Raw genomic sequence first — 22,533 nt, 5'->3', positions numbered from 1 at the left:
CCGCCCCCATTCGTCAATTGCTAACTCTGGCTCTTCCCCTTGTGTACACACTTAGCACTTTCCTATAGCAAGACAGCCATTCAAAGTAGCTCGACCTCACAGGCTTTACACTTTGAGGCTTATGTTTCCCATTTGAGTAACTATCCTCGGAATTTATATACTCTGATACAGCGAGAGGGAAGAGTTTTAGTTTTTCCCTTGGGACTATAGAGTTTCCGACTGTGAAATATATTTCTGCACCAACAGCAACTTGTTATGAACGGACACGTATATCCCTGTATTGCAGGAACCATTGCAAAACGATCACCACCATAAATCTAGTTAACACCCATCACCATAACAGAGTTACAAAATTTTCTTTCTTGTGATGAAAACCTTGAAGATTTACTCTTAGCAACTTTCAAATATACAACATGGTGTTAACTATAGTCAGCATGCTGTAAGTTACATCCCCATGACTTTGGTACTAGAAGTTTGTACTTTTTAACCCCCTTCACCCGTTTTCCCACCCCCACCTCCCCACCGCTGACAACCACTAATACGTTCTTTGTATTTGCGAGCTCGCTTTTTCGTTGCTACGCGTTTCTGGTGTTTGGTTTTTTTGTTTTGCATTCCACGTATAAATGAGATGGTATGGTCTTTGTATTTTCTTTTTTTAAGTTTATTTATTTATTTTGTGAGAGAGAGACAGACAGAGACAGAGACAGAAACAGAGACAGAGAAAGCAAGCATGCGAGCAGGGGATGGGCAGAGAGAGAGAGAGAGGGAGAGAGAGAATCCCAAGCCGGTTCCATGTTGACAGTGCGGAGCCAGATGTGGGACTCAATTTCACGAACTGAGAGATCATGACCTGACCCGAAAGCAAGAGTCAGACACTTAGCCAACTGAGCCACCCAGGGGCCCTGGTATTTGTCTTTTCTGTTTGACTTATTTTGCTTAGTGTAATGCCCTCAAGGTTGATCCATGTTGTTACAAATGGCAAGATTTCCTTCTTTACTACGGCTAAATGATATTCCGTTGTATATATTATGCCACATTTTCTTTATCCATTCATCCGTTGAAGGATATTTGGGTTGCTTTTGTATCTTGGCTACTGTAAATAATGCTGCAGTCAACATTGGTGGGGGGAGCTATATCTTTTCAAATTAGTCTTTTCATTTTCTTTGGATAAATACCTAGAAATGGAATTGCTAGATTACGTGGTCATTCTATTTTTAATTTTTTTAAAGTTTATTTATTTTTGAGAAAGAGGGAGAACACAAGCAGGGTAGGGGCAGAGAGAGAGGGAGAAAGAGAACCCCAAGCAGGCTCCGCCCTGTCAGCACAGAGCCCTGCGTGGGGCTCAAATTTAGGAACCATGAGATCATGACCTGAGCTGAAATCGAGAGTTAGACGCTTAACCCACTGAGCCACGCAGGTGCCCCTATTTTTGATTTTTTGAGGGACCTCCATACTGTTTTCCACAGTGGCTGCATCAATTTACATTCCCATTAGCAGTGTGCAAGCATTCTCTTTTCTCCATATCCTTGCCCACACTTAATATTTCTCATCCTTTTGGTAGTAGCCATTCTAACCGGTGTAAGATGATATCTCGCTGTGGTTTTGACTTGCATTTCCCTGATGATGAGTGATATTGAGCATCTTTTCACGTGTCTGTTGCCTATTTGTATGTCTTCTTTGGAAAATATTTATTCAAGTCCTCTGCCCATTTTTAATCAGATTATTTTGTTGTTGTTGTTGTTGTTTGTTTTATGTGTTTTTGCTATTGAGCTGCATGAGTTCTTTATATATTTTGAATATTAGCTTATGAGATATATGATTTGCAGATATTTTCTCTCATTCAGTAGGTTTCCTTTTCGTTCTGTTGATGGTTTCTTTTGTTTTTCAGAAGCATTTTGGTTTGATTTAGTCATGTTTGTTTATTTTTGCTTTTGTTGCCTTTGTTTCTGGTGTCAGATCCAAAAAAATCATTGCCAAGACCAATGCCAAGGAACTTGTTGCCTGTGTTTTCGTCTAGGAGTTTCATGGTTTCAGATCTTACATTCTTATCTTTAATCCATTTGGAGTTAATTTTTTGCATATGATCTAAAATAGCATTCCACTTTTATTCTTTTGTATGTGCCTGTTCAGTTTTCCCAACATCATTTAATGAAAACACTATCTTTACTTCATTGTATATCCTTGGCTCCCTTGTCATAAATTGATGGGCCACATGTATGTGGGCTTATTTCTGAGCCCAACTTTGTTCCATTAATCTAAGTGTCAGGTTTCTTGCCAATCCCATACTGTTTTGATTACTGTAGCTTTGTAGTATAGTTTGATATCAAGGCACACAAGGCCTCCAGCTTTGTTCTTTCTCGGGATTGCTTTGGCTATTCTGGGACTTTTATGGTTAATACAAATATTAGAATTGTTTGTTCTATTGTCTATTGGTTCTTTTTTTTACTGCTTTTTTTTTTTTTTGAGACAGAGAGAGACAGAGCATGAGCAGGGGAGGGGCAGAGAGAGGGAGATACAGAATCCAAAGCAGGCTCCAGGCTCTGAGCTGTCAGCACAGAGCCTGACACAGGGCTCGAACTCACGGATTGCAAGATCATGACCTGAGCTGAAGTCGGACGCTTAACCGACTGAGCCACCCAGGCGCCCCTATTGTCTATTGGTTCTTAAAAACACCTGTATCCTCTAAAACAAAAGAGAGTAGTGAGAAGCGTGGTATTGTTGCAAATAAGCATTGCAAACAAGCGTGTCATTTTTGCAGATATTTTTAATGTCTGGCTTAATAGAAGACAGCCAGATGCCCCTACTTGTTTCTGCATTCCATTTGTTGTGACATCGCATGTCACATAGCCTCTGGACTGCTGCATATTCAAGAAAGAATAAGAGTGAAAAAGGCACGTGATATCTTGGTGTTACTATGCACATTTTTTCATCTTGTGAATGCACGAGAAGCGTCTCCAGATTCCCCCCAGCGTTCTCAAACCAAACTTTGATAACCTCTCAACTAGAGCATTACACTAGTGTTGACCATGGATATAATGAGCTATTGAGGAGTGAAAACTGATAGGATTTGGTGATTGATGGATCACACTGGGGGTGGACGGAGAGGGAAGTGTGAGTTGCACCGGTGGCCTTATGGTGGAGCCACTCACTGAGACATGGCATTGGAAGAGGACCAAGTTTAGGGGTGACAGAGAGAGATCAGGAGGGGTGTTTTTGGAACCGTTATACCTGAGGACACGCTGAGAGTTACAAACGGAGATATCAAGCATGCAGCGCTATCTACAGCTCTGGGATGGAGACACAAATGTGGGAATTGGTGGCTTTTGGATGATAGAAGAAGTCACATCCTGGGAGAGTCCAGAGCGAGAGCAGTAGAGAATGGATGGCCAGTCTTTGAAAAATGTCAACAATTTGTGGTTTAGTCGAGTGATAAACTACAGAGTTGCTAGAGAAGTAGCAGGCAGGGAGGTGGGGGTGGGGGGGAAAACCAGAACTATGTGATGTTAAATATAAAAGGGCTTGGAAGCCAAGGGAAGAGAGTATTTCAAGGAGAAAGTGGTCAAGAGCGGCAACAACAAAAAAGCCAAGTAAAATAGCACAGAGCATCTTATCTTTTTTTAAACAAGGATTTTATTTTTTTTCAATGTTTATTTTTGAGAGAGAGAGAAACAGAGCACGAGCGGGGGAGGGGCAGAGAGAGAGGGAGACACAAGAATCCGAAGCAGGCTCCAGGCTCTGAGCTGTCAGCACAGAGCCCGACGCGGGGCTCGAACTCACGGACCGCGAGATCGTGACCCGAGTTGAAGTCGGACGCTTAACCCACTGAGTCACCCAAGCGCCCCTCAAAAAAAAAAAAAAGATTTTATTTTTAAGGAATCAGTACACCGAACGCGAGGCTCGAACTTACAACCCTGAGATCAAGAGTCGCATGCTCTTCTGACTGGGTCAGCCGGGCATGCCGACATCTTATCTTTTTGATTTGGTGACACAGATATCATTGGTGACATGAGAGAGAGCTATGTGAGGGGAAATTATTGGGATTAAAGCCAAATTAGAGCAGATTCGGAGTTGAATAACAGGTAGTGAAATGAAGGTAGTTGGTATAGACAACTCTATTATTTGATTAGCTTTTTTTTTTTTTTTTTTTTTTTTTTGGGACAGAGAGAGACAGAGCATGAACGGGGGAGGGGCAGAGAGAGAGGGAGACACAGAATCGGAAACAGGCTCCAGGCTCCGAGCCATCAGCCCAGAGCCCGACGCGGGGCTCGAACTCCCGGACCGCGAGATCGTGACCTGGCTGAAGTCGGACGCTTAACCGACTGCGCCACCCAGGCGCCCCTATTTGATTAGCTTTTAATTGCATAACTAATACATAAATGTATTTCTCCTATAGGGGCATCTGGGTGGCTCAGTCAGTTAAGCATCTGATTTCAGCTCAGGTCATGATCTCACGGTTCGTGGGTTTGAACTCAGAGCCTGGAGCCTGCTTTGAAGGCTCCCTCTCTCTCTGCCCCTCGTCTGCTGGTGCTCTCTCTTTCTCTCAAAATAAACAAATAGACTTAAAAACAAAAGCAAGTTTGGAAGTTTGTGATTAGATTCTCAAAGAAAAGTATAGAGGACATAATGTGTGTTGTCAAAAAAGCCAATGATGGGGGCGCCTGCGTGACTCAGTTGGTTAAGTGTCTGACTTTGGCTCGGGTCATGATCTCACAGTTTGTGGGTTTAAGCCCTGCGTCGGGCTCTGTGCTGACAGCTCAGAGCCTGGAGGCTGCCTTAGATTCCATGTCTCCCTCTCTCTCTCTCTGCCCCTCCCCCACTCACACTATGTCTCTCTCTCAAAAATAAACATTAAAAACAATTGAAACATCGCAGAGAGCACTGAAATCCTCCGACCGCTGTCACCACATCCTCCATCTTCCAGAAGTAACCATTATTATTTGCTTGGTGTGTCCTTCCTGGCCTTTTTGTATGTATTAACATGTTGGGGTTACACATATAGCCTAGTTTACACATAAACATACACATTATAGAACGATGTACTTCAGTGTTTTAACAAATACGTTACAGATATTACATACTACGAGTATATCATTATTTGGCATTCCTCTATTGGCAATCATTTAAGTTGTTTCCACCTTTCTCCCCAGTCACTAACAATTCTGCACACAAAACTGTCTTAGACACACTGGCCTGGGCATTGAAGGCAACAAGAACGGTATGTTCATTTAAATTTTATTTAAAAAAAAATTTTTTTTTTAACGTTTATTTATTTTTGAGACAGAGAGAGAGACAGAGCATGAACGGGGGAGGGGCAGAGAGAGCGGGAGACACAGAATCGGAAGCAGGCTCCAGGCTCCGAGCCATCAGCCCAGAGCCCGACGCGGGGCTCGAACTCCCGGAACGCGAGATCGTGACCTGAGTCGAAGTCGGACGCTCAACCGACTGAGCCACCCAGGCGCCCCTCATTTAAATGTTAGTTGACACTGCTTGTGCTTTTGATATATTTTTTAAGATTTATTTATTTATGTATTTTAGGGGGGGAGTGGGAGGGACAGAGAGATAGGGGGACAGAGGATCTGAAGCCGACTTCGTTCAAAGTGGGGCTCGAACTCACGGTTCGTGAGATCATGACCTGAGCTGAAGTCGGACGCTGAACCGACTGAGCCACCCAGGTGCACTGATATTTTAATAGCTACTACCAAACTGCCCTCCCAAATGACTGTACCAATTTGCCTTCCCACCAGCACTGGGCATCTCATGAGACGACTGTCCCACACGCTCAACCCTTTCAAGATGTTTGGCTGTGGAGGCGAGGATAACTATCAAGTGGTAGCCAGAAGGAGATGAAATATTGAGACCGAGGGGAGGGGAGCATTCTTTTTTTTTTTTTTTTAAAGTAAGCTCTTCGCTCCAGGTGGGGCTTGAACTCACAACCCCAAGATCAAGAGTTGCATTCTCCACCGACTCAGCCAGCCAGGTGCCCCAGAGTCGTTTTTCTGTATGAGAAAGGCTTGAGCATGTTTTGACGTGCAGGAGAAAGTTCCAGTTGAGAAGGAGTGGTTGAATGAGCACAAGAAAAAAAGAATTAATGACATAAAATTCCCAAGAAAGCAGGGGAGGACATTGTCTAAGGCAAAGATAGGAGGACTGGCCTTGGATGAGAAGAGCCATTATTCCTCCTCTGCATTGCTTCCCCGAACTTGATTGTACAGCAGAGTTCCCTGGAGAGCTGGTCCAAACACAGGCTGCTGCCCTCCCCCCACCAGAGTTTGTCATTCTGTAGGTCTGGAGGTGGAGTCTGCAAATTGGCATTTTTTTAAGCTTATTTATACGCTTTTTATAAGCTTATTTTGAGAGAGCAGGGGAGAGGCAGAGAGAGGGGGAGAGAGAAACAGAATCCCAGGCAGGTTCCACCTTGTCAGCACAGAGCCTGATGCAGGGCTTAAACTCACAAACCACGAGATCATGACCTGATCCGAAATCAAGAGTCAGACACTTAACTGACTCTTGGGTGTCCCAAGGTGGCCCAGATTTTCTCCTCTTAATCTGTTTCATGTCAATTTAATTCTTAGACCAGCCAGAGAAAGCAAACAAACAAACAAACAAAGAACAGAGAAAATTTTTCCTCCTCAATCGTACAAGTCCCAACCTTGGTGCCCAATGCGTAGTGTGTATCAGCTCAGAGCCTGGAGCCTGCTTCAGATTCTGTGTCTCCTTCTCTCTCTGCCTCCCCCCTACTCGTGCCCTCTCTCTTTCTCTCTAAGACAAACATTTAAAAAAATTTTTAAAAAAATGCATCCAGAATGTAACAATTTCTCACCACCTCCACTGCTCTGCCCTCCATCCAAGGCACTACCACAATAGCCTTCTCCTAGGTCTCCCTCCTTCCCCCCTGTCTCCAGACACTGTATCCTGGACAGAGCGGCCAATGAGATTCTGTAATGAGGTATGACGAGAACATTCCTCTCTGCTCAAGGCCCTCGAGCGGCTCCCGATTTCAACCCCAGTAAAAGGTGAAGGAACAGAGTTTCCCGTGCCTCTTTGGCAAAAGGATGATTTTAACGTAATTATTTTTATTATTTATTTATTTATTTTACATTTTATTTATTTTTGAGAGAGAGAGACAGACAGAGCACAAGTTGGGGAGAGGCAGACAGAGAGGGAGACACAGACTCCGAAGCAGGCTCCAGGCCCTGAGCTGTCAGCACAGAGCCCGACTCGGGGCTCGAACTCACAAACCGTGAGATCACGACCCGAGCCGAAGTCGGGCGCTTAGCCCACGGAGCCACCCAGGCGCCCCTAATGTAATTATTTTTTAAAAACTTCACAGGAGAAGCTCTAAAAACGCAAGCAGAAGTGGCCTTTTTGTAGGACACATTAACATTTTGAAGGGAACCTACATTTTTTAAGGGCTCTCCCTCTTTGTACTGGGAAGGAGGACACTAAATCTCTAGAAACTCTTATCAATGGAGAAGGCGATGACTTCAATCTGCATAACAACCTTACTCTGTTTATTATGCATTGTATGCTAACATCCTGTAACTGACTCCCCAACCCCCAACCTTTTTTTTTTTTCTTGTTAGCGGAAGATGGTACCTAAAATGAAGGCTAGGACCTTTTGAGACAATAATTCAGATTTCCTGGTCTTTCCCATGCCTATAGGAGGTATCCGTGTTACTAAACTTGTTTTTCTCCTGTTCATCTTTTATTATGGGGGGAGGGGGCATGTCCTCAGCCAAGAATTTAGAAGGCTAGAAGGAAAATTATGTTTCCTTCCCAACAAAGGTAAAGTCTTTTCCCGGGGCGTCTGGGTGGCTCAGCCGGTTGGGCGTCCGACTTCCCGGTTCGGGTCATGATCTCCCAGTTTGAGTTCAGGCCCCACATCGTGCATTTGAGTCCCACGTCGGGCTCTGTGCTGCCAGCTCAGAGCCTGGAGCTGATATGCCCCGATTCGAGAGACCCCCGAAAACAAACCACCAGAGTCCAGAGTCAAAGCCAAGCGGCAAGGGTCGTTTATTGCAGGTTCGAACCCGGTCCTCCGCGCACTCGTCGCCGGTGACGCTAAGAGGCCCCGAGCGAGGCTCTTACAGCTTCTTTTATAGACAGGCACAAACAAGTTAGGGATTTTTCGCGGTTACAGAGCTGTTATTGGTTGACATTTAAATTTGAACGCTCAGCAGAACTTGATTGGTTCCCGCCTTTTTATCAAACCACTCAGCAGAACTTGATTGGTTCCCGCCTTTAGGTCAGACCACAACCGGGCACGCCCTGGCTGGTTTCGGGAAGGGGGGGGGGGGGGTCTTTTCTTTGCAGTTGTGAGTACACCTGGTAATTTTTCTCTTAGTCTCTCAGAGCCTGCTTGGGAATCTGTGTCTCCCTCTCTCTCTGCCCCTTCCCCACTCACGCTGTCTCTCTCTCTCTCTCTCTCAAAGATAAACGTTAAAAAAAAAAAAAGGCTTTTCCATGGTCTAGAAAAATCTACATGATCCGGCCCCTCTGCTACTTCTCATCCTCACCTACCACTCTTGTGTTTCCTCACCCAGTTTGAGCTATGCCGGCCTCCTCGCTGTTCTTAGAACATGGCAGGTAGGCTTTGGTCTTTCTGGCCTACTTTCCCCCAGGATATCCGCACGGTTTACTTCCTCCTGTATCTTTGTTTCAAATGTTACCTCAGTGAAGCCGATTCGGATCCGCTCTTTCAAGGTGGCACCCTTCCATTCCATACTCTGGACCCTCCCTCCTTACTATGTACACTGTTTCTTGCACAGCAGTTTTCAAGTTCAAACGTCCTGTGTCATTTATTTATTTATTTAGATTGTTTACTGTACCTCCCCCCTGTAACTAAAATGTTAGCTCCAGTTAGGCGGGAACTCTTATCTTTTTGTTCGCTGGTGTATTCCCAGCACTGAAACAGGGCTGGCGCAGAGTAGGCACCGTATTTGAACAAGTACTTGCTAAGGGAATAAAATGAATGGACGGATGGTCTGCCTGACAAGATTATAAAAGCGCCTGCCCATTTTTCTCCTACTTCAGCGGTGCTACATTTCAGTCCTTGAGTTGGAATTTATCTCAAACTAGAAAGTGTGGCATGAATCCAAATTCCCCTCCCCCCTTCAAATGGCTAATTGTCCTAACACAATTTATTGCAAAACCCACCATTCCCCCACCCCCTCATTTGAAATGTTTCTTAAGACATACCTTACCTCCTTTGAATCAAGTATTAAGTTTAGTTAAAACTCATTATCTCCTGGGACACCGGAGTGGCTCAGTCGTTTAAGCATCCACTCTTGATTTCGGCTGGGGTCATGATCTCACAGTTTGTGGGTTCGAGCCCCACGTCAGGCTCTGTGCTGACCGCTTGCCCAGAGCCTGGAGCCTGCTTCAGATTCTGTGTCACCCTCTCTCTCTGCCCCTCCCCCGCTCACGCTTTGTCTCACTGTTTCTCAAAAATAAATAAATGTAAAAAGAAAAAAAAAAAAAAAAGAAAAGAAAGGTCCGGTGGAATTTGGCCTTCATTCATTCAGCCAGCGTATAGCGATATCAGAGCTATACATTGGTTGAAAAATTTTTATTTTTCACTTATTGTCGCGAAGCAGGCCATCTTCCGGAGAGTGGCTACTTTCAGTGGACTGGAACGTCTCCCAACCTTTAATCACATAAAATTCTTCCCTCCCTTCCTTTTTCTTGCTTGACACCAGATAACAGACATTTTTAGAACACGTGGCAGGATATCTTTCTGTAGTTGGGAAAACAGGCATAACTGGGTGCAGAGTGACCTTACATTTGCCCTTCGTATAAAAATGCAAGCCTGCCAGAAGTCCCACTTTAGTCGTCTCAGAGTGATCCTTAGTTTGATGACCGAAGTTTCCTTCTTAAAAACGTTTTCTTGAATTAAGTTAGGGTTCTCTCTAATCATTTCATTGCTTGAAGCTTTTAACACTGAATGGAGTGCTGCGCTGTTGTTGTTGTTTGTTTTAGTAAAGTGTGAACCCTTTGCAGGCAAACTGAGATTTGAGACCAGGCCACCACTATTCATTAAGTACTTGCTATGCACCGAATACCGACTCAATCTGTCAGCCAGTCATTGAGATGGCATCTGGAGGGACAAATTAGAGTAAAGAGAACCTATAACTCTATTTACTGATAATCCAAAGGAGGAAGTCGAAAGAAAGAAAGAAGCCAAGGGAAAAATCTAGAGGATCCACGAGGGGGAGGGATGGGTTTCAGAGATTCCCTTTGGGCAGCGTGAGACCTGCTTCTAGGACTGTCGTTGGCCAGATTCTCACACTCGCCAGGCCCACCTCCCCTCTCCAGGATTACATCAGCAATCCTCTGCTTCCGGCTCCTCCCTCCCCCAATATAGTCTCCAGACTGCAGCCACAGTGATCTCTTTAATATGAAATCTGATTACCTTGCTCCACCTCTTAAAAAAGGCTCCCCTCTTCATGGCCACCTGGATCTCGTCAGTAGGCCCTGCGCTCCCCGTGTCCAGCTTCTTCTTTTGTCCTCTCAGTCCTGGCTTGCACTACAGCCATACTGATGCCCTCCTGCCATTCCCTCAACGAGCGCCCCCCTCCTCCCTCCCCCCCCCCCCCCCCCCCCGCCACCACCCCGCTCTGGCTTCTTGTCCTCGGAAGTCCTGTTCCGCCACCTCCACACTCCCTGGGCACTAATTGCAAAGACCAGACCGATCTGGTTCACAGAGATGCACATTTCCCTCTTGAGACCGAGGGGGACAGGGACATTTATTGTAGAGTTGGCCTTGTTCTGCCCTGGGCTGGGGGAGGCCTGGCTGAGAATCAGAGCCTCGGGGAAGGCGCTGTCGTGCTCGGTCTGGATTCGAGACAGAGAAAAGACAGCGCCTGCCAATCCAGGGGGGAGGGATTTCTCCTGGTTCCTCCTGGGGGTGCAGACTGCTTGCTGAGCCGGGCGTTTAAGTGGTTTTTGCCAACCTGGCCAATTCCCAACTATCACCACAGCAAGTAATTTACATAACTCATTCTGAAGGCAAACGGACAGAACTTTTGCTTTATTTGTCATCATTTGGCTAGGAAATAAAAGAACACATATTCTAACCCTACTGACTACTATTCCCTCCAGTCATGTCAGTAATTCAGAACTGGTTCCAAAACTCCTTGGGGCTTTCACCCGTGACCTGAACATCATTGACTACCACCTGCCTGGCATATACCATCATGCACCTGTAAGCAGAGTAATTGTAACTGGGAAGAAGTCAAGTCACAATTGTCAACAGACCCTACCCCCACCAAGATGAACTAGTGACATTTCAGCCTATACGGTTATTTCTCTCCGTATACAGTATGTATTTTGTAGTTAATACTGTGTGATCTTGGGCCTTCTTTTCCCATTGTTCTCTTCTTTGGTGGTCTCATTCATTTGGATGGCTTGCATTATCATTTGTAAAGCAACAATTTAGCCCTGATCTTTACTCTGGACGTCAGCTTTCTCCACCCCCCCCCCCCCCCCCCCCCCCCCCCCCCCCCCCCCCGCCCAGCCCAAACTTGCTTGTCTGCAACCATTTTGGTAAGTGGCCACCCCCATTTATGCCAGATACCTAGTCATCCATAGTGACTTCAGTCACCTCCGTTCCACCCCCTTTCCATCTGATTCTTTAACAAATTCTATGCTACCTGCTACACACACCTGCCTCCCTCTCTCCACTGCCAGCACCCTAATTCAAGTCCCGTGCTCTCTCTCAAGGTCTGTTCGCACGCCCCCAGTGGGGCCCCTTCTTCCGCCCTCAAACCCCCTGCGATCTTAATGGGTTCGAAGATTCTGCCTACCTCTAACTCGGCTCTCTCTTTATGCCCCTTCAATTCCTGTCACCCTGGATCTCTTTCTGTCCCTTGCTGGTGCACGCTCTTTTCTTCCAGTTTGCACTTAACTGCTTGCTCTTCTTGAAAAGCTCTCCCATGGCTGGTTTCTTTTCTCCATTCAGATCTGATGTGACATCTAATATCAAATTTGGTCTCCCATATATTGTCCACCAAAGCACCTAGTTTGCTTCCTCCTTGGCCCCAACCACAATAGGTAACTGTTTTGTTAGTTGTATTCAGATTTTTTTCGTTTTCGAATAAATTAGAACAATTTTAATTTCTGTAATCCCCCACCACGAGACTACCGCAGATAAAATACACAATGCCTGGTTAAACTTGAATTAAAGATACACCTCGAAGAAGTTTTTGGTATATGAGTTTGGGATATACGCATACTGAAAAAAATTCTCTGAAATTCAAACTTAACTGGGCATCCTGTATTTTTATCTGCCAAATTTGGGAGCTTCACCTTTGAAGTAAGTGCCTTGCCCTTGTCTCGCTTGTTCTGGGTTGTATGCTGACAGCCAAGCCCAGAGCCTGCCATTTATTAGTAGGTGTTCAGTAATTGTTCTATATGAAGGAACGATCAGTCTGTCGTTTTGTACTTCTTTTTCCCCAAGTGACATTTATTTCTCAGAATTGTCCCCATTCACCGGCAATTCTTGTTGCAGATATGTGGGGAAGATCTATTTTATTATCTAAACTTCTTTGTTTCCCATTTATGTAAAATCAGCAGTTAGGAGTATCTACCTTCATCACGTTGTTCTGAGAATTAAACGAGTTAATGGTTGTGAAGTTTAGCACGGTGCCCGGCCCCCTAGAACACGCAATAAATTTCAGCTCGGTATCAAAGGCAGCCCGTGAACCATTTTAGCGGAAAGCAAAAACGCGGGTTCGCGGAGCACGGGTGGGGGCTGGGGAAACGGTTAGAAACGGGCGCCGGCCCAAACGCGGAGGGGCCCGGGGAAAGGGGAGGAGCGAAGAGCGAATGACAGGGAAGACAGCCAATGGGGAGGCTGGGAACCTCTCCCCCCTCCCTTAGCGTTTCAAATTCTAAGCTCGGTTTCCATCCGGGTCCTTCAGCCTCGTTCCCGGGCAGTATAAAGTTTGCTGTCTCCTTTGTTCGCCCTCGTTGCGCAGTAGTGCTAGCGGCTTCCCTCTTCCGTTCTCGGAGCCAGCGGCCCTCCCTCGTGCTGGGCTGCTACGAAGCCCCTGCCGGCGAGCTCGTAGGAGCTTGGAACCGTCGTCACCCCTCCGGTACGTGTTCCCCTGCCCTTCGCCCGTTGCGCCTACGTTCCTGCCACGTTAGAACTTGGGATTATCTCTCCGGAGATGGGGGTGGCGGGCGCCATTTTAAGAACCGAGAGGTGCCGACCTATTTCGATAAGGCTGAGCGTGTCCGGGGAAAACGGACGTGGGGGCTCCGTTCGGCCGGGTGCCTCTCGAGAAAGTTTGGCTGTCGCCTGCGGGGGTGGCGGCGGAGGCCGGGGTGGGAACGGGACGAGGGCCGACCGCGCCACCGCGGTACCTGCATTGGGATGGCGCTGGCGCTACGGACGGGCACGTGCACTTTTACGCGGGTCCTTGTTCATTGGCGGCCTTGGAGAGGAAGCCGTTCGGATTTTCCCAGCCACTGCCGATAGCGAAAGTTACTCCCCTGGCCGGTGTAGGCTTTTCTGGGTTGAATCCAAGTGTCGCCATTTTGTGTTTTCCACGCGCTTTTTAATGACGGGTTTTAATTGGATTCTGCTGCAGTCATGGAGTGCTGAGTGATACGATGCGCGCTTCCACCTTCCGTTATTATGAAACGATGCCGAAACCTTTTTTATTTTTAAACCTTTTCGGCGGGGCAGGGGCTGGTGGAGAAGGGGAGGTATAACTTGGCTCAAACTTGAGATTTCTGCTTAGGTTTACTAGGGAATCCTAACGAGGAAAGACAAAGTTCTTGGAAGAGGTCCTCCGACTGGCCTGTGACCTTGAATGAGGCTACACGCTTAAAAAAAACCATCAGGGTAATTTGGATGTGATCGTTGAATCCTTAAAAGGCAACACATGTAGGATTAAAACTAGAACTGCTTTTTCAAACGTTGAGTAGTTGATTAAAATTGCCAAGGTGGTTTAAGAATGGAGGCATAAGTTAACTTGGGCCTTTTAACTGGTCTAATGCAAACTGCGCTATCACTAAACTACTTAAATTGGTTTCCTGCTGACGCTTGGAAGAAGAGAATGCTTTTGGTGCCTTCAGTTTTTAAGGAATGATGATTTTATAGTATAACAAGAAAGATGTGCCAATAAATACATGTGTCCCATAAGCTTGAACTTTTTCTAGGGAGGTAATACTGTTCTTTTTCAACAGACTCTCACCAGGGGGAAAAAATGGTTGAAGCAGATCGCCCAGGAAAGCTTTTCATTGGTGGCCTCAATACAGAAACAAATGAAAAAGCCCTTGAAGCCGTATTTGGCAAATATGGACGAATAGTGGAAGGTGAGTTCTCTGAAGGCATATGCGGAGCTGTGAATAATTAAAAATGTAAGCTGTGATGAATTTGATTACGTTGATCGTCTGACATGATACATTTTGTCCTCTAAGAAGTTCTGAGCTTGCATTTTATAGATTAGCTTTGGTTGTTCCATTTGAACTAGAGTAACGCTTCCCCCCCCCCCCCAACTGTTTTAGTTCTGTTGATGAAAGATCGTGAGACCAACAAATCGAGAGGATTTGCTTTTGTCACCTTTGAAAGCCCAGCAGATGCTAAGGATGCCGCCAGAGACATGAACGGAAAGGTGAGATGGCACAATGATCCCATTTCTAGTGCATAAACTGGCACAGTGTTCTTGAAATCTGGTCGAGGGTAGCTCTTGAGTTGTGTTTGAGTGTATACCTTTCTAGATGCATCTGATCTTAGCCATTTGTGAATTCACAATTTGCAAAGTTAGGGATTATGCTCTGAAAGTGTCTCAGTTCAGAATGTTGCATGACTCTGTTCTCTACTTGAAAACTGGGCTTTTCGGTTATCAGTTTGTTAACAACTTGACTGGCCTTTTATGTTTTATTGACCAGTAGTGCAATGGACCTTATGTTTGGGTTCAACTCCTCCGTAGCATTCTCAAAAAGTTGCAATGGAAAAACGACCCCGTATTTTTATTGAGCAAAATTTACCTACAAACTTTATTTTGAAGGGTGCGTTGGCGTCACGTGGCATAGTGAAGGGATCTGCAGGTTTTCTTTAAATGTTGATGGAATTACATTTTGATATTATTTAGTCCTTAGATGGAAAAGCCATCAAGGTAGAACAAGCCACTAAACCGTCATTTGAAAGTGGCAGACGTGGACCACCTCCACCCCCAAGAAGCAGAGGCCCCCCAAGAGGTCTTAGGGGCGGAAGAGGAGGAAGTGGAGGAACCAGGGGACCTCCCTCACGTGGAGGGCACATGGGTAATGACTTGGGTCTGCCTCAGGCTTGGTGTGGAATTTGGGAACTGCAGACCTCACGCCAGTGTGTGCGTTGGTTAAGTCCTTGTGTAAAGACTCCACCTGATACTGGGAACACTTGATGCATCTATCGAAGTCCATGAGACTTAAGACACCTAGAAGTCATTATAAGTTTGTGTTTACAAAAACAGTGGGTGGGGTAACTAGCTGGCTCAAAGCCCCAGATCTCTGGGGTTGTGAGTTTGAGCCCCACATTGGGCATAGAGCTAATTTAAATATGAAAATGGGCACCAGAACTAGGTAGTTTGTGGGGGGGAGAAATTGCAGAAGACTTCACAGAAAAATTTTGATCTAGGCCTTCATTTTAAGTATATAAAAATGAAACCATTTGTGTTTTTTCTTTGAAGCAATTTAAAGACTACCGTTTTTTGCTTGGTCTAGATAGACTCCCTTCTGCTTAGTAGTCTTGTAGAAGTGAAAACGAAAACAAGACTCCCCAACTGAACAGAAAATGGTCATTCTTGATAGAGCAAAAAAGAACTTGTACAGCTTCCTACTGATTATTACGACGATTAACAGGTTTTTCTTTTTTATTTTAATGTAGATGATGGTGGTTATTCCATGAATTTTAACATGAGTTCTTCCAGGGGACCACTTCCAGTAAAAAGAGGACCTCCACCAAGAAGTGGCGGCCCTCCTCCTAAAAGATCAGCCCCTTCAGGACCAGTTCGCAGTAGCAGTGGAATGGGAGGAAGAGGTAAATGCTGGATTTATAGAACAATCCATTCTGCCACCATGACCTGCACGTGGTTGACAAGGGATTTAAAAAATGATGGTTTAGGGGCGCCTGGGTGGCTCAGTTGGTTGAGCGACCGACTTCGGCTCAGGTCATGATCTCGCAGTTTGTGAGTTCGAGCCCCGCATCAGGCTCTGTGCTGACAGCTCAGAGCCTGGAGTCTACTTCAAATTCTATGTCTCCCCCTCTCTCTACCCCTCGCCTGCTCACGCTCTGTGTCTCTCTGTCTCTCAATAATAAATAAACATTAAAAAAAATTTAAAAAAAATGATGGTTTAAAATAAAAATCTTCAATATAAAAGATGCTTATGAAAGTGACTCGTGGACTAGGGGTGATGTAGGTACATGAAGTTAATATGCACTGAAAAGACTTGAGTTGTGAACAAGGGGGTTTTAGGGAAGAAACTCTTTGAGTTCCATACCCTCTGTCCTGAGTGAACTGCCCTGCTTTCATTATCTGGATGGAAATTCACATTCACCGAAGCTTCCCACTTTGGATGTATTTCTAAAAATGGTTATTTTGTCTTAAGCTCCTGTGTCACGTGGAAGAGACAGTTATGGAGGCCCACCTCGAAGGGAACCCCTGCCCTCTCGTAGAGATGTTTATTTGTCCCCAAGAGATGACGGATATTCTACTAAAGACAGGTAACAGACAAGTGTAGTAGTTTGTTTCCATAATTTCGGTTGAAGGGAGAACTTGCCAAAAGTGTGAACCGCGTTAATTTTTGTTTTTGTAGCTATTCAAGCAGAGATTACCCAAGTTCTCGTGATACAAGAGATTATGCACCACCCCCGAGAGATTATACTTACCGTGACTATGGTCATTCCAGTTCACGTGATGACTACCCATCAAGAGGCTATAGGTAAAGTGATACTGCAGCCTGCGACAGCTTGTAAATAAAATTGCTCTGAATATTGCTACCCTGTGGCTTACGAGTTTTTCTCTTCAGTGATAGAGATGGCTATGGTCGTGATCGTGACTATTCAGATCATCCAAGTGGAGGCTCCTACAGAGATTCATATGAGAGTTATGGTAAGATACTGCTTGAGGGTCTTCGAGTATCACCAGCTTGAGTTTTTAGGTTCATGAGCCACTTTATTAGGCTGTGTGGTGCTTGCTTTTTAAAGGGATATTTGCTTGCTTTTAAGGGGTAACTTTATCAGCTGGGCTTTTCCTAGTTTTGTGAGGGGCTTTTGTTTTTTCTAAGTTTTTCTTTTTTTTTTTGAGGCTGTTTGCTTGCTTTGGAGGGGATTTTGCTTGCTTAAATTGGCAGCCTTATGTGTTTTCCCCCAACAGTGAAAATACAATTTAAAAATTTTATTAACAAGATCAAATGTTTACCATTGCAATATGAAGGAAAGTCTACAGTTCAAAATTGCAACTTATCACTGGAAAGTGTCTGAGTGTCTTCTCTAAAATAACAAGCTGTCTGGAATATCCTCTTGAAATACACACCGTCTTCAGTCTTTGCAAACAAACATTAAAACCCATCCATTTCCGTATCTCAGCAGATGAGCAAATCCCTGTTAATGGCCAGCAATGGCAGAGTTTAAAACCTTCCAGTTAAGAAAGTAAACGTTTAATACAAGAATTCTGTAAATTCAGATTTAAATGTTGTATATATACAATTTATAGTGTTGCCATATTACCTGACCATTGACCCTGCAGGTAACTCACGTAGTGCTCCACCTACACGAGGGCCCCCGCCATCATATGGTGGAAGCAGTCGCTATGATGATTACAGCAGCTCACGTGACGGATATGGTGGAAGTCGAGACAGTTACTCAAGCAGCCGAAGTGATCTCTACTCAAGTGGTCGTGATCGGGTTGGCAGACAAGAAAGAGGGCTTCCCCCTTCTATGGAAAGGGGGTACCCTCCTCCACGTGATTCCTACAGCAGTTCAAGCCGCGGAGCACCAAGAGGTGGTGGCCGTGGAGGAAGCCGATCTGATAGAGGGGGAGGCAGAAGCAGATATTAAAAGCAAACAAAACTTTGGACCAAAATCCCCGTTCAAAGAAACAAACAAAACAGTGGAACCTTTTCTGTCATAACTACCCAAGGACTACTAAAAGGAAAAATTGTGTTACCTTTTTTAAATTTCCTGTTAAGTTCCCCTTCCATAATTTTTATGTTCTTGTGAGGGAAAAAAGTAAAATCTGTTAATCTTATTTGACTTTATGACATTGCTTTCAGTAAGCAAATGTTAAATGTGTTTAAGACTTGACTTGTGTACTAGTGTTGTAATTTTCCAAGTAAAAGTGTCCCTAAAGGTCACTTCCTATATCTTGATTTTTCCCAGTAAATGAGGCAAGCAATTCTAGGACCTTCCACAAACATCTAGCCATCTAAAATGGAGAGGTGGAATTCTGCCTATACAAACAAGCTAGCTATTAGAGGGTGGTCGGGATATGCTACTCTTAGGATTTCAGAGTGTCTTCAAACTGAAATCTCCATGTTCTCAGTATGAAAAACCTGAGATCAGATGCTTTTATGTAAGGAAAGTGCTATTCACCCAGTAAATCCAAAAAAGCAAATGGATAATGCTGGCCATATTTTGCCTTTCTGACATTTCCTTGGGAATCTACAAGAACCTCCCCTTTCCCCTCCCCCAATAAGACCATTTAAGTGTGTGTTAAGCAACTACAGAATACTAAATAAAAAGTTTGGCCAAAACCAACCATGAAGCTGCAAACGGTGCTTGCTCTTACTGTTTCAAATTTTTGCAACTCTGTAGTGTCTCACTTTTAAGGAACAGCTTGATTGCAAAGGAGAAAATAGATAAGCAATGAAGTTATCTCCAACTTCTCAAAGGCTTATGACTTCTAAAAAGTGAATCTATCAGCATTCCACATCAGATTTAAAGCATCAAATGCCTGTGAAACAGCAAAGATGGTAAGCAAAGCAAACTAGTTTTTCCGTCTAAGTCGAGATTGAACACTTACCTTCCTCCTAGTACAGTGAGACATACTGTACCTCATGGCAATGGAAATGCTTTCTAGATTAAAAAAAAAACTTTTGGAAAAGCAAAGTGTTCGATAGCATATTAGAAGTTCTCCAAATTCAACACATGGATTTTTTTTTTTTTTTTTAAAAGCATGTGTGACACTTAAAGGCCTTAATAATACAGCTGTTGTTTACCAATAGCGATCTGGGGCTTGGGAGGGGGTGCCTTTTTTTTTTTTTTTAAAGTATTTTTGATGAAGACCTTTAAACATGCTTCGTATGTTTTAACATTTTTCAAAATAGCCTTTTAGTCAATATAGGAAATGGCTTAAGTTTGGGGTCCCACTCTTGCCCCTGTAAGCCATTGCAAACTTGACATTTAGTTGGATGCCTGACTTGTTTTTAGTTCTATGGAACTACACTGTATGGAGAAAATCTATTGCAAAGTGGTCTTTAAAAAGCAAAACCTGAGGCAGCATGACCCAGGTCCAGCCATGAAGTTGAAAAAGATGCTCTTGAATATAGTAAACTTGAAGACCTCCAACTAAAAATCCTTACAATGCACTTATTCCTTCAAATAAGTTTTGTCCGTTCAACTTATGGATTTAACATGGCAGTGCACCATTGGAACAGAATGAGAATCCATAAGCCATGCGACTTAACCATTTTAAGCCATTCCAGTCCATCCCAAGCCAGTGAATCTTCCACCACTTAAGAGAATTAGTAGAACATGAAATACGTTAAGCTGCAAGTCTGAACTTGCCTTTTCTTTCTGGAAAAGAGCAGTTGTAGGCAAGTTTTGAAGAATTTCCTTTAAGAGAGATAACTAGTTTACCTATTTAATTTTTACAGGTTGAGGATTTTGGTCCTTATGGTTGGAGTGCTGATTTATTCACACTACATAAACCTCACAGCAAGAGAAATCCAATGCTAAGGTAAGTTTCAAAAGCCATGGCCTTTACAGATACAAATTATGTAGCTTTGCCTGTTTGCATAGCTGTGATAGTTGTAAGTTCTCCCTACGGAGTAGGATAACCTAACGTGGGTGAGGAGGATAAAGTTAAGTGCTGTAATGTATTTTACACCTGGTGCGTTAAGTTATCCATTAGAATGGAGGGTGAGGTGAAACAGGTAGGTTGCCGTTAGTGGCTCAGTCAAGTGATCTTAGCTTTTTTTTTTTTTTTTTTTTTAAAGTTTGCAAGCAAGCGTGTGTGCAAACGGAGGGAGAATCCCAAGCAGCCTCCGCGCTCTCAGCGCAGAGCCAGACATGGGGGCTCGATCTCAAACCATGAGCTCATGACCTGAGCCAAAGTCCAGATGCTTAACTGAGCCAATCAGGTGCCCCTTAGCTCCCCTCCCCCCCCATGTTGTGCTGTACTTTTCATGTTATTTACGACTGGAAGTTGGTACCTCTTCATGCCCTGTGTTAGTTACTTCTGAGTGTATTACAAAGCTTGCTAATCTAGTCTCCTTAAGCAGTTGTTGACTGGAGCTGTACAGTTAGTGTTTTGGTAGGTGCACAGACTTCACTTCCATGAGGTTCAAACTTGGTCCTGTGAATTTATAAGAGGACGCCCTTTTTATTCGTGCCGCCTCAGCCACAGTACAAATGGTCTAAAGGGAGAACAGATGCAGCTGCTTCTAAGTTCCACTTACGAGTAATGTTACCGGCATAACGGTGACATGGTTTTAATATTCCCAAAGTGATCAAGGAATTAGTATTTACGGTTGCATCTTGGAGCTTGCAGCTTAAAGGAAATGTTGCCAGTTACAAAGTATGTGTTTAGAGAATGGGTAAGAGGGGAGTAATTTCCAGTATAAAACAGTATCTTGTGACCTGATCACATGCTTTTCATTTTACAGAGTTGTTGAAGCAGAAGAATGCTGATTGTCGATAAGGCACAACAGTTGCATAAGCAGTACTCCTCAGAATTGGTTTGGTGCAGGCAATAGAGTTTTTGCCTTCGAGGGTTCCTGTGGATCTGAGGAAGGAAGGCACCAGTGTTGATTAGCACTCTTAACTAGGGAGTGGTAGTTACTTCAAAAAAAAGTAATTGACCAGATAAAGGGGAGCATTTAAGGAAATTGGTAAGTGGAGGTAGGAAGTTCTTGTGGTTCTTCACGTGGATTTGACAAGTTTGGCTTTCATTCTGTTAAAGTCCTGGGGGACGACTCTGCAGTTTAGAACTGGCTGATGACTACTGTCAAAAAGTTGGAGTAGAAAAATGAAAGGCATAAGTGGTAACTCTTTATCCAGTAAACTGTTTTTTTTCAGCAAGTGGAACATTTTGGTGCAGTTTATCCCGAAGTGGGGTTTAGTCAGAAAACCAAGGGAGTAGTGTCTGGAAACTTAGAGTAACTGGAAACAGCTAAAATGATTGAAAGCACACTTTAAAAACTGGAAACAAAATTGGGCCACTTGGCCTTTTTTTTTTTTTTTTTAAACTATTGTTTGGTAAGCCTGCTTTTACCCCCACCACCTGTCTTGGAAACAAACCAATCGTGTTGGAGACCAGAGCTGGTAGTATAAAAAAGCTAATGTTTCCAAAGGAAACAGATTTGAGTCGTTGGGTTAGAAAAACCAACTCAACTCCTAAGGTTTTTTTTCTTCATCGTAAAATCAGCGCTATCATCTTTGATCTTTGTCATTGTGGGAAATAACCCCAGAATTCTAACCCTCTTCGGACAGGCTTTTCTAATCCCAGACCCTGAGGGTATTGACCAAATTTAAATAGCTGTTGACACTTACATGGCTGTCTTCCTCAATCCTATGATGTAAAGTACGTGGGATTATGCTTCTGATGACTTGGACTCTGGAGATTTTATTTAGGTATCTGGAAAATAGTGTAGAACATAGAAATTAAACATAGCGATCATTAATATGAAGTCGAAATTAAGCATACCCAAATGACCATTCGGCTGTTGGCAAATAGTTTACTGACCCAGCAGACTTAATTCTCCCGTTGGGAAAAGAATCCATCTTGAGTCTTCTGGCTTTATACTGGTTGTAAAAGAAACAATGATAAAATGTTTTGTTGAACTGGTAGTTGAATACAGAACTTAGATATCCTAGATCACTTTTCTCTTTTTGGAATGTTTTGTATTTGAAACTTAATAAAACTTAACATGCATATGTTGTGGCCCCTGGGTTCTTTATTCTTTTGTAATAAGGAATTTAGGCTTTTCCATATGACCTCCTTGTGTCCATCTTGAGCGGTTGCCTTGGAACATAGTCCCCAAGGTGGCCTCTTCTGTGACTAGGCTGCTTTTATTAGGGGAGTGAGCTTCAGGTGTAGGTATCAAGGTAAATGAGGTGAGCCCATTTAATCTCTACCCCTACATAGGCAGTGACACCAAAGAACTAGAAGCTAAAAGACTAGAAGGTATACTCTGGTTTTTACTGCTTAACTCTTGGGGGGAGGCGCAGGTCCATTGGCTCAGTTTGGTAGCGAATCCCAATGGGGATCTTCAGCGACGTTCTTAAACACAGCGCCATTTGATTAACGTGCTTCTGTATTGACC

At 44.1% G+C, this 22,533-nt stretch overlaps 1 protein-coding gene and 1 non-coding gene across 4 annotated transcripts; both read left to right on the top strand.

The window, feature by feature from the left end:
* The first annotated feature begins 12,926 nt into the window (after positions 1-12,926).
* RBMX (RNA binding motif protein X-linked) lies at positions 12,927-22,144 on the top strand. Of its 3 annotated transcripts, XM_047844186.1 has the most exons (11): positions 12,927-13,094; positions 14,194-14,322; positions 14,515-14,621; positions 15,102-15,273; positions 15,875-16,027; positions 16,597-16,711; positions 16,804-16,929; positions 17,017-17,099; positions 17,736-18,960; positions 19,864-19,946; positions 20,875-22,144. In XM_047844186.1, the coding sequence occupies exons 2-9, from the start codon at positions 14,214-14,216 to the stop codon at positions 18,044-18,046; spliced, it is 1,176 nt and encodes a 391-aa protein (XP_047700142.1). In that variant the 5' UTR covers positions 12,927-13,094; positions 14,194-14,213; the 3' UTR covers positions 18,047-18,960; positions 19,864-19,946; positions 20,875-22,144. The 3 variants fall into 3 exon arrangements, with proteins under 3 accessions (XP_047700142.1, XP_047700141.1, XP_047700143.1); XM_047844185.1 differs by having other exon boundaries at positions 17,736-19,946; XM_047844187.1 differs by lacking the exon at positions 17,736-18,960 and having other exon boundaries at positions 12,928-13,094.
* LOC125158026 (small nucleolar RNA SNORD61) lies at positions 14,372-14,440 on the top strand. Its single transcript, XR_007149151.1, has one exon. It is a non-coding gene; the product is annotated as a small nucleolar RNA SNORD61 (small nucleolar RNA).
* Positions 22,145-22,533: the final 389 nt, after the last annotated feature.

Source organism: Prionailurus viverrinus, chromosome X (genome assembly GCF_022837055.1).
Source record: "Prionailurus viverrinus isolate Anna chromosome X, UM_Priviv_1.0, whole genome shotgun sequence".
In the NCBI taxonomy this organism is placed as follows: Eukaryota; Metazoa; Chordata; class Mammalia; order Carnivora; family Felidae; genus Prionailurus; species Prionailurus viverrinus.
Note: the sequence above shows the minus strand (reverse complement) of the source record. Positions and strands in the feature narration are given on the sequence as shown.

Bases quoted from the DNA above. Each gene is read 5' to 3' on its own strand.
- RBMX (XM_047844186.1), top strand. From the start codon at position 14,214: ATGGTTGAAGCAGATCGCCCAGGAAAGCTTTTCATTGGTGGCCTCAAT. The intron at 15,274-15,874 runs GTAATGACTTGG...ATTTTAATGTAG, and splicing joins CTCACGTGGAGGGCACATGG to ATGATGGTGGTTATTCCATG. The intron at 16,028-16,596 runs GTAAATGCTGGA...TTTTGTCTTAAG, and splicing joins CAGTGGAATGGGAGGAAGAG to CTCCTGTGTCACGTGGAAGA.